The 12,345-nt window shown below is 36.1% G+C and overlaps 1 protein-coding gene across 3 annotated transcripts in view; it reads right to left on the bottom strand.

The window, feature by feature from the left end:
• Positions 1-12,345, bottom strand: part of EML4 (EMAP like 4) — a 152,996-nt gene that overhangs the window by 33,632 nt on the left and 107,019 nt on the right. For all 3 annotated transcript variants that reach the window (XM_067703140.1, XM_067703139.1, XM_067703138.1), the window contains 4 exons: positions 11,868-11,978; positions 9,621-9,716; positions 4,363-4,497; positions 4,113-4,248 (listed from right to left, as the gene is read on the bottom strand). In XM_067703140.1, the coding sequence (XP_067559241.1) occupies positions 4,113-4,248; positions 4,363-4,497; positions 9,621-9,716; positions 11,868-11,978 (478 nt within the window). The remainder of the gene's footprint in view (positions 1-4,112; positions 4,249-4,362; positions 4,498-9,620; positions 9,717-11,867; positions 11,979-12,345) is intronic.

Here is a 12,345-nt window from a genome sequence, read left to right on the forward strand (position 1 = left end):
AGCTAGACAAGGTTATACATTAAAAATGTTATAAAACTGGAAAAAAAAAGAGAACAGAAAATACTAATTACTTTGAAGATTCCTGTTAAATTACACTTAAGGTAAGGAAAAAATGGTTTGGAAGCTAGAGAGCTCCTTATGAGGCATAAAACACAGTTTTGGTTTGTCTCCTATTTACTAGAATAAAAGGATTAGCTGTGAAATTATACTTCTGCAATCCCTCAAAGTCCCTTTTTCAGATGCAGTATCACAGTATAGTCAAATTTTGGTTGATAAAGACTGCCATGGGTACAGAAATATCATATTAGGGAATATGCAAACTGGATTAATCTACTGAAATTTTGGGCAAGAATTTAAAAATGGAAACTATGAACATCTGTTCTGATCTGGGCTTACACATTTATTTCACTAAACTCACCAAATCCTTTCCAGCCATATTTACATACCTCAAAACCCCAAATATAAAGGGAGAAACAAAATTCTCATCAAGTTTGCCCATAATAGGGTCAATCATGTAGCAAATTTCATGTGCCCAGCAGTTTACAAGATTAGATTTTCTGTTTTCTGTTCGTGCATATGCAGATTTTCTCTGCACAAAGGCTAAGCCACAAGTTTTTCAGATGAAAACCAAAATAAAAACAACTTCTGAACCTCTCCCTGCCTCCCACCTTGCACATTAAGGCTAATGAAGGGTGCATTTATACCCAAACTCTGCTCAGAGTGGTAGGATAATATGTCAACAATTTAAGTCACTGTTTTGATAATATAATACTGTTCCTGGCATTTCTGATACTGAAAAAAATGTGCCCAGGAAAAAGAAAAGAGAGGTAAGTGGGGAGGGCAACTGATAATACTGTTCTTTCTTTTTTCTTAAGAATCCTTAACCAGGAGCTTCTGGGTTGGTGAACACATGGGGATTCGGGGAGAGTGGTGCGCCTGGGGAGGGCATGTAGGCTCTTGGCGGGCCCTTTTCCCTGGCCTTGCCCTGTGCATTTTTTCCATCTGGCTGTTCCTGAGTTATCTTCTTTTATCATAAACTGGTGATCTACTTTACACTGGCTACAGCGCTCAGGCCAGGTGTCAGTACTGGAGGGAATTTGGTGTCCATCCACCGTGATGCCTCCAACTGCACATATGGCCACTTGCTCACACTAAGGATGACAGTGAAATACTTGGAAGATCATCAAACTGAAATCAGAGAACCCATTTCAACTGCTAGCTCTGCAGACTCTGGGCTAATTAATAAATGTCTTCAATTCTTAGTTTTTATGCATGGAAAAGGGGTGTGAAGTGGAATAAAGTGATGTCACAGATATAAAAAAATCCCCAGGGGAATGTCTCAGGAACCTCAGGTTGGTTCCCTGTCACCTCCTTTTTCTTTCTCCCCCTCCTTTTTTTTTTTGTGGAACTCAGAGACTGACAGGCCTAGCTAGTTTTCTTTCTACTGCTACTACGTGCTACACTAATAAAGAATCTCTCTCTGCTCCCAGCCTACTGATTTTAGAACAAGGTCTGTAATTTTCCTCTCATAACCTTCTACTTTGAAGGAAGTATATGGTTCTCTGGATATTTTTTCACTTTTATTGTCCTTAAACAGAAAGGAAAAATGAGATTGAAAAAAAGCTATTTTTTTTTAATTTAATTTTTATTTTATATTGGAGTATAGTTGATTTACAATGTTGTGTTACTTTCAGGTGTACAGCAAAGTGATTCAGTGACATTCTTTTTCAGATTCTTTTCCCACACAGGTTATTACAGAATATTGAGTAGAGTTCCATGTGCTATACAGTAGGTCCTTGTTGATTATCTATTTTATATATAGTAGTGTGTATATGAAAAAAGACTATTTTCAATGTTTTTCCTCTCATTTTTTCATGTACCATAGAAAACGGCAAAGTGGACCTGTATATTTGGGTGCAAATGGGACTTGAGGATAAAATATATCTGTGTTTTTGAGGAAAACCAATTTGAGGTAAAGCTGAATGAATTCCAAGGCCCACTACTGGGGCTGGGAAGAGGAGCTGTAGTGAGAAAAAGAAAAAGAAGAAGGGGACTAACTATGAGTTATTCTTTTTGTCTCTCCTGTCCCATTTTACCATATGGCCATACACACTGTTCTTACACATATTGTATCTCCAGACCCAGCCCAGGAGACAGTAAAACCTACAGTCGGTTGCTATGTTGGGAAAAGGAGAAGAGAAAGGGAGGAAACGTAACACAAATGTAGTAATTGGGACTATCTTTCTATATCACAGATAACTATGTTAACCAACAGCTGTTAAGAAAAGGTCCTTGGAACCATCCTTTTGTGAGTTGATATGGATAATTTTAATCACTAACTATTTAGAAAATGACACCTCTAAATTTGTAGGTCTTTGGTTTTAGTATTCATTTATTATAATAAATCCAATTTCCACAGGCAAGTCGAAGGTTTCAGCTGGATTCCAATTCCAACAAGTAGAATTCTGAAGTAATGGAGTCTGATTATGTGATATTTTACTATATTACTATTCTTATATTATCCATTAACAATAAAAACTTCAACTTTTTAACAGGGAGCCACTTTTACTGAGAGCAATGTCATCCTGCATGACCTCCACCATTTAGCCACATAAGATCTCGGGATAGAATGTAGGCTATTACTCTTTTTCAAGGATAAAATCTTTCTTCTTACACTCAAACCAGTTATTCTCATCTCTCTCTCTAAGATTTTTAGTCTTTTTTCCACCACAATACCCAGTTTACTCTCAGGTTTTAGGCAACCTTAAAAAGACTACTGATTGATTGTAGCAACTTTGCCTTCCATTCCATTTTCAACTAGGATTCTCAAAATTCTCCATTTTATTATTATTATTTTTAATACATTTATTTATTTATTTTTGGCTGTGTTGGGTCTTTGTTGCTGCGCATGGTCTTTCTCTAGCTGTGGTGAGCGGGGGCTACTCTTCGTTGTGGTGTGCGGGCTTCTCATTGTGGTGGCTTCTCTTGTTGCGGAGCACAGGCTCTAGGTGTGCAGGCTTCAGTAGTTGTGGCGCACGGGCTTAGCTGCTCCACAGCATGTGGGATATTCCCGGACCAGGGCTCGAACCCGTGTCCCCTGCACTAGCAGGCCGATTCTTAACCACTGCGCCACCAGGGAAGCCCAAAATTCTCCAATTTAAAACTGGCTATTCTATACTTAGCTGTTCTACGGCCTTAATGTTCTATTGAAATTGCAAGCTCCTTTGGTCTTTCCTTGGTTCTTATTCTTCTTGATCTCCCTAGAGCACTGAAACTCCTGGGAATTCTCTGCTTCCTTGTTCAGGCACTAAATAAAAAGTTCTATCTTGCTAACTTTTTTTTTTTTAAATCTCACTTCTGTAACCCCTGTAGGCTCTTTTCTGGTCATCTAACTGTGGGACTAAGGATCCTTGGCCTCACAGCTCTTCTCTCTTCCATGGTGAACTCAACCAGTTTTTAGGATTCTTGTGGATAACTCGGAAAATCTGTATCTTTAATCCTTATTTGAATTTTCATTGGCTTAGTATATATTAGTTTAAATTGATAAAAGAAACTGCAATTCACTACTATTTTTTAAAATTGTATTTCCTTCATGCTGGCTATCTCTTGTTTTTGTTAACACATGACAAGTTTATTCACACTATCCTGGATGTTTCACGTTCATAACCATCTTTGTCCCTGAACTTATACTGATCCCTAAGTGGGATCAAAGTTCCATATCTTTTGTAGTGTTGCACATTCATTATGGCTTAACAGAAATATCATTTCTTCTGTGAAGGCTTCACAAAATACTGAAGATTGGGATGACTTCTCTCTTAATCTTTACGGTGTTTAAATTAACATGTATCTGTATCATCTCTAATAATTCTGTATTAACCTCCTGGAAGGAAAGGTACAGTGTAGTAAAATGTAGGTTACATATGCTTAATAAATGAGTAAATAATTTGATTTAAAGAAAGACTATCGTGAAGAACCTTAAAAACAAAATGTATGTTGGTGACTCTCATACTGTCTCCCTGCAGCTTTCTCTCTCCTGGTCTGGATAAGAGATGGCACTGCAATAGCAATATGCGCAAACTGAAAGGAATGACTTCAATATGAGAATACTGTACCTTTAGGCCCTTTCCCAGGTGTGGGTTCTACAGTAGTTTTGCTCCATATAAGTATGACTCCACCTGAGTCTCCAGTAAGAACATCTCCATTCCCCAAGAATGTCAAACACTGCACAAATTTTGGTTTTTCATATTTCTACAATGAAACAATGAGAATTTTCAGTTTTCCCTTTGGCATGATGACTTTATGCTTACTCAACAATTAAAAAATTCAAGTTTTATAATGAAGTTATAACATTCTGGTCCTTACCCCAAAAACTCCCTGTTTTCTTGTTAGTGAATTGCCACTCCAGGTCCAGAAAAAAATGTGAGATTTACCACAGGTTATTATAGTATTTGCATCTGTTGGATGGAATTCCACAGCCAAAACAACTTCATTTGTTGTCTGTGGAAAGAGAAATAAAGTTTTAGATGAATGTATATACTTATCTCCATTAAGTACCAATTACAGGTACTGATAATCAAATATAGGAAAAGTTTTAAGGAAATGCCTTTTCTTCAAAGTTCTATTTTCCTGAAAAATTTTAATAATAGATTTTTAGAATAATGATTTAAACTTGATGTCCTTATCCTATTATATCATCTTTTATGCTATCTATATATAATAACTCTGCACTAGGAAGACATTTCCATGAATTAGTTTTAGGTTGTTTTAATTTCTTGCATATTCAAGGAAAAGTACGCTAAAACTACCAAATGAAAGAACAATGTACATGCTGTCTTAAAGACATTGCCATTTTGGTCTTAGAAAAAACAAACCAGTCTTATCTTTATTTGTACCATACTACTGACCATTCATTCAGGAAAATATTACTGATTTAGAGATTCAACCCCATGCTGAAGATGTAAAAAGTAGATACAGAATGGTCACTACTGATTCCTACAGAATGAAAAAACAAAAAACAAAGAGCTTTTATGCTCTTTCCTCAAAAAAACCTAGGAAAGGGACCTCATTAAACTTAAAAGCTTTTGCACAGAAAGGAAACCATAAACAGAATGAGAAGACAACTCGAAGAATGGGAGAAAATATTAGTAAACAATGCAACTGACAAGGGATTAGTCTCCAAAATATACAAATAGCCCATGTAGCTCAGTATCAAAAAAACAAACAAGCAAATCAAAAAATGGGCAGAAGAGAAACAGACATTTCTCCAAAGAAGATACACAGATGGCCAAAAGCCACGTGAAAAGACGTTTAACATCGCTAATTATTAGAGAAATGCATATCAAAACCACAATGAGGTATCACCTCACACCAATCGGAATGGTCATCATCAAAAAGTCTACAAATAATTAATGCTGGAGAGGATGTAGAGAAAAAGGAACCCTCCTACACTGTTGGTGGGAATGTAAATGGGTACAACCACTACGGAGAACAGTATGGAGGTTCCTTAAAAAATTAAAAATAGAACGACCATACGATCCTGCAATCCCACTCCTGGGCATATATCCAGAGAAAACCATAATTTGAAAAGATACACGCACCCCAATGTTCACCGCAGCACTATTTACAACAGCCAAGACATGGAAACAACCTAATGTCCATCAACAGATGAGTGGATAAAGAAGATGTGGTACATAAATACAATGGAATATTGCTTAGCCATAAAAAAATGAAATAATGCCATTTGTAGCAACATGGATGGACCTAGAGATTATCATACTAAGTGAAGTCAGACAGAAAAAGACAAATAACATATGCTATCACTTATATGTGGAATCTAAAAAAATGATACAAATGAACTTATTTACAAAACATAAACAGACTCACAGACCTAGAAAACAAACTTATGGTTATCAAAGCGGAAAGGCTGGGGGAGGGGCAAATTAGGAATTTGAGAGTAACATATACACACTACTACATATAAAATAAACAATAAGGACCTACTGTATAGCACAGGAGACTATAAACTCAATATTTTGTGATAACTATATAAGAAAAGAATCTGAAAAAGAATATATATTGTGTGTATATATATGTGTATGTGTGTGTATACATATGTATAACTGAATCACTTTGCTGTACACCTGAAACTAACACATCATTGTAAATCAACTATACCTCAATAAAAAAATATATAAAAAAGTACACTAGGGATGTAATGTACAACATAATAAATATTATTAACACTGCTGAATGTTATATATAACACTTGTAAAGAGTAAATCCCAAGAATTCTTATCACAAGGAAAAAGATTTTTTTCTATTTCTTTCATTTTCTATCTATATGAGATGATGGATGTTCACAAAACTTATTGTGATAATCATTTCATGACAAATGTAAGCCAAATCATTAAGCTGTATACCTTAAAGTTATACAGGGCTGTCAATTATATTTCAATAAAACTGGAAGGAAAAAAGAAGAAAAAGGAAAAGATAATGTGTTGATAACAAAGCAAAATTAGTCACCTCTCTTCCAGAATTGGAATCTTTTAAAAACTGATTCAGCAGTCCTTAGTTTTCACTTGGAAAAAATCAAAACTACTCAACAGTTGGATCTTATGCCAAACCGATTAATCAAGGATTATAAAGCTAACTATAAATATTCGCAAGTATACAAACCCATGGTTCCAGTGGTAAGATATTCAAGATATAAACTGAATAATCTATGAAAATAAATCACTTTGGGTATGAGTGTGGCCTTACAGGGTATTTTAACTTTTTATTGATGTGTACTATATAATCAGAAAAGCTCACAAATCCTAAGTACATAGCTTGATAAGTTTTCACAAATTGAACACACCTCTGTACAGCATCTAAAGCAAGAAACAGAACATTACTAACATCCCAGAAACATCCCAGATCCCTTTTCTACTCACTATCCCCTCACTGCTGAAGTAACCATGATCCTCATTTGCAGTAGCGAAGATTAGCTTTGTCTGTTTTATTTAAATGGAATAATACAGAAGGTATTCCTCTGTGTCTAGCTCATTTTATCAATATTACATTTGTGAGATCCACAAGTGTTGGTGCATATATTGTAATTTGTTCATTCTAATTGCTGTATAGTATTCCTTTGTATGGAAAGACCACATTATTGATATATCCATTCTCTTACTGATGGGCATTTGAGTAATTTTTTCTTTTATTTTTGATTACTTGTATATACTTCTTTTGGGTTTATACCTAGAAGTGGAACAAGATGGGTCAGAAGGTATGCATATGCATGTGTTCAACTTTACTAGGTAATACCAAACAGTTTTCCAAAAGGGCTATACCAATTTACATGACTAGCAGCAGTATACGAGAGTTCCAGTTACTTTACACCCTCACCAATCTTGGTGATTTTGTCTGTTCTTACTGATTCATATTTCCACATATATTCAGCTTGTCAATGTCTATAAAAATCATGCTGGGATTTTGACTATGTTGAATGTATAGACCAATATGCAGAGAACTAACATCTTCACAATACCGGCTTCTATCCATTACTACTGTATAATCCTCCAATTATTTAGGTCTTCTTTAATATCTATCTGTCAATAAGGTTTTGAAGTTGCCTTACTGAATTTTAAATATACATAAATTAACAAGTAATGTATTAAATCCCCAATCCTTGTGACATAAGCCAGGACAGAGCTTAACTACAGAAGAATAAAGTTAACACACAGGGAGAAGCTAAGAGGGGAGACAGAGAATCAGTGATGTAGTCCCTGAATCAAATCATTCCTGAGGCAAAATCTCCCTCTGACCTTTACTAGAGGTTTTCTTTAACTCCCTAAACATGAATCAATAAACTCTCGTTAAATTTGCTTTAGTTGTTTTGAAGTTGTTTGCAATGAAAGAGTTCTAATATAGATATTTGGGATACAGAGTTGAGTGAACTTGCTGACTGACTGGGTGTGAAAGTGAGGGAAAAGGAATCATGAACGATGCCCAAGTTTCCAGCTTGAGCAACTAAGTGCAATGTGATGTTAGTCACGGACAGACAAACTGGTTGGGGGCTAACAAATATGATTAGTACAGATTTGGACACTTTGCTTGTGACTTGCGGGATTCAAATAAAGATGTCCAGCAGGCAACAAGAATTGCTCTTGTTACTCTGGGCTGGAGTGAGCTGATGTGGGACATGGCAGGTAGTAACCAAGGCCATGGAAGCAACAGGAGCAGCATATGATATCAACAGAAGACATGGGGTATAACTCTCAGGAACACCAACACCAAAGGTTCTGGAAAGGAGGTCCAGGAGTGGCCACTAGGAGGAAAACCATAAGACTTCATCCGGTAGCCTTTCCTACAAAGGACCAAAATTCACATATTTCACTTCAGTGTAACTTTCCTATGTTTCAATGTTAAATTACTCTGAATGATGGCTGACAGACAATCTATCTTCATTTATGTTTTTTAAAGTCTGAGGTTTCCTGATACCTTATATTCCTTTCAAGTACAATCAAATCTACTCTGCTACTTTCAAAAGATTAACTTATACTATTTAAAAGAAATAACCTCTTTTCATCCAACAAGCTGAAGGCTTGAAGCTTACACAAAACTAGGAGAGCGCACAATTGAAGAGGAATGTGACGTTATTTAAGAGTATAGCAAATATGTCACAGGCTTTTAAAAGCCATGCTGTCAGGACTTCCCTCGTGGTGCAGTGGTTAAGAATCCACCTGCCAATGCAGGGAACATGGGTTCGATCCCTGGTCCAGGGATTTCCCACATGCCGTGAAGCAGATAAGCCCGAGTGCCACAACTACTGAACCTGTGCTCTAGAGCCCGCGAGCCACAGCTACTGAAGTCTGCATGCCTAGAGCCCTTGCTCCGCAACAAGAGAAGCCACGACAATGAGAAGCCCGTGCACTGAAGAGAGCCCCCGCTCGCCGCAACTAGAGAAAGCCCACGCGCAGCAACGAAGACCTAACGCAGCCAAAAATAAATTAAATAAATTAAAAAAAATTTTTTTAAACCCATCCTGTTGCTTTGAATCCCTTTGAACCTGTCAGAGGGAGGCCGTTTCTGAGCCATATGAAGGCAGTTGCAATGCTAACCTCATTCCTCTCTTACAAGTTATAGCCTGCTCTAAACGAAAGGATTAACACTATTCTATAGCAACTATAAAGGCTGTAGTATTTTATTTAATAATTCCATACACATAATTAAAACCAAAAAACTTATCATTACATATGCTTTTCAGTTATGTCAGCCATATTCCAAAGGTTGAATTTTTCCTTTAGATTTGTTAATCTTTAAAGATTGAAAAAAATAACATATTTTGTTAAAGAAAAAGAAGCCAAGTAGAGTATACAGTCTTAACTTTGAGATTACACACAGAACTACTTTGGCATTTCAGTAGTACAATGTGTCTGAAATATCACTGAAAGTGGTTGAAGCTGCTTGACTACTGTATCTTAAAACTGACTACCATAAGAATAATGACAAATCAATAAATTTGATGAATTTGGCCAGCTGGTGCTTTCTTGAAACCTAAGGATATGCAATATACTTCCAAGGATTTACAAAACAAATAATGTATTCTAAAAGATAATACCCAATTAAAATGTTTTTACCTTTATTTCTGCTCCTTTTGATTTCTTCTGCCAATCCCATACAGTAAGCATATGCTCATTGGAGTCATCAATAACACATAAATGAACACCTGAATCCTAAAGAAAAGTCAATTTAAATAGGCATTTAAAAATTTTCAGATAAGGCTGACTTTCTAAAAAGAAATACCATATTATTAAAACTGCCAAGTTTAAGATAATCTAAAATCCTTTAAGCTCATGGTTCCTTGAAATATAATGAATACACTATTTACTAAGACTGTATTTTCTTCAGAAATATAATAAAAAGTCTTTAAAAATTGTTTTTCCATTTCTAATTTTTTCCCCTAGGTTGATCTCCACTTGCTCTCTAGCCACTTTTATTATTCAGAGATAGCAAATAATTAATTTGGAGGACACCCTAGTCCCTTCTGCAGCTTAAAGTATTTTCTGCTTTAAAGTAGTCTGACTGCATTTAAAGTATTTTCCTTTGAGGTAGATGTGAAATGTATATAATTCTATAACTTTGCTCCTAAATTTTGGTAGTTTGATAGAACAAGCTAAAATTAATGGCTACTTTAAAGTTTGCCAATTTGTTTTCCATGATATACCTGATTTACATTAACATGAATAAACAAGATAAAAACATAACTAATGCCTCCCAGTTTAAGAAAAAGAACTGTGGATGATACTAAAAGATTATTTTTTTCTAGTAGCATTTGTAGTATATGCCTTATGATGTCTATGGAACAAAGAAATATTGTGGTGATAAGTGAGAGGTACCGAGGAAGGGCAGAGCTTACTTTCCTCTTTATCTTTCTTTTATCCTGTATTGGAATGATTACCTAAATGAGGAAAAGTCAGAGTGTGAGGCAATCCAAGATACTCTTAACACTGTAACAATGGTATCAACAAGATGACAACAGTTCCTGCTACAGAAATTTTGGGGGGTAAAAAAGGTTTAAAAGTATTTCCCTTCTGTCCTCTGATCTCCTTTTCTAAATGCCTTTCTCCCAATTCCTGACTCATTATACCCCTTGACATTCAGTGCCTGCAAGCTAGTAAAGTTCCTATATCCACCCAAACTGATCTTTCTGCTCTAAAAATGTCCCTTGCTCCTCCATGTCCCACAAAACACTCATAATCCAGAATATAGCTGCTGATAGTTAGGAACTGAAGAGACAATATGAATACATAAATATATCCTAAAGCATGAATGAGGCCCAATAAAATCTGGAGGTATATTTGTAATTGAAATTAAAAATTATGATCCTAAAATAAAGAAGTTTTCCTGTATACTCTATAATAATTACATATAATTCAACAATAAATAGAATGTTTACATGAGCAACATCTTGTTTTATTTTCACAAAATAAAGTCTCAAGGCTTAGGTAAGATTGCTAGACACTGAATTTTAAACTTAAATTTAAAATCATGCTGTCGGGGCTTCCCTGGTGGCGCAGTGGTTAACAATCTGCCTGCCAGTGCAGGAGACACGGGTTCGAGTCCTGGTCCGGGAGGATACCACATGCCGCAAAGCAACTGAGCCCATGCGCCACAACTACTGAGCCTGTGCTCTACAGCCCATGAGCCACAACTACTGAAGGCTGAGCACCTAGAGCCTGTGCCCCGCAACAAGAGAAGCCACCGCAATGTGAAGCCTCCACACCGCAAGGAAGAGTAGCCCCCGCTCGTTGCCACTAAAGAAAGCCCGCACACAGCAACGAAGACCCAATGCAGCCAAAATTAAATACATAAATAAATTAATTAATTAAAAAAATCATGCTGTCATCAGTTCAGAACCAAAACAATTCATGATTTTAGTGAACGCAAAGGTCTGACTGTTTCCTTTACTCCAATATGACATTAAGAAAAGACAATACTTGTGGGAGAACTGGCCAAGTTTCATGTCTGTACATTTTCTAAGTAAAATAGATCTCCATGATTCAAGCTGAAGCAAAAGCACATCTTACTGCTTGTTTCAATTTTACTATGCTACGTATGCATTCCTTTAACCATTTCCTGCTATTACGTTAGAATCCTATTTCAGGACAGAACAAAGTTAAGTATAATTAAGCGAAATATCCTGGATCCTATCTAAACCAAAGTACTTTAGCACTTAGGTTAAAATGCTGGCCACTGTTAAGCAATAGCTAACATCTAATTTTTCAATTCAATTATCACTTTCCACGAACACAGACACAAACAAAACTGAGCTTAACTTCTTTTCTGTGTCTTTGTGCAGCTGGCTAACTCCCTTAAATACTTACTGCTTTTGAAAAATCCAGGCATCCTACTCCACGCTCAAAAGTTCCAAGTCCAATAATTTGCAGTGTAGATAGACTAACTGAATCCCACACTCTGACATGGGGTTGCAGGGGCTGCAGAAACAAGGGGAAAAACACAAGACAGCAAGACAACTAGTATTTAGGTAGATGAAAATAAATACCACTCCCACAAGAACTGTTTACATATGCCCCCAAAGAATCTTGAGCAGGTATTTTCTTCTCATACCATGAAAGTAAGGAAATAACAAAAGTGATAACAGTAGCAGCAAATGATTTGAAGTATTTACTATGTGTTATATACTATTCTGAGTATATTACATGTATTAATTCATTTAATTCTCACAGACCTATGGGTTAGGTGCTATTTATTATAACCACCATTTAACAGATGAGGAAACTGAAATGGAGGTAATAACTTGTCTATAGTTATCCAGCTATTAAAAGGTGGAGTCAGGATTCT

This window comes from Pseudorca crassidens, chromosome 14, assembly GCF_039906515.1.
Source record: "Pseudorca crassidens isolate mPseCra1 chromosome 14, mPseCra1.hap1, whole genome shotgun sequence".
In the NCBI taxonomy this organism is placed as follows: Eukaryota; Metazoa; Chordata; class Mammalia; order Artiodactyla; family Delphinidae; genus Pseudorca; species Pseudorca crassidens.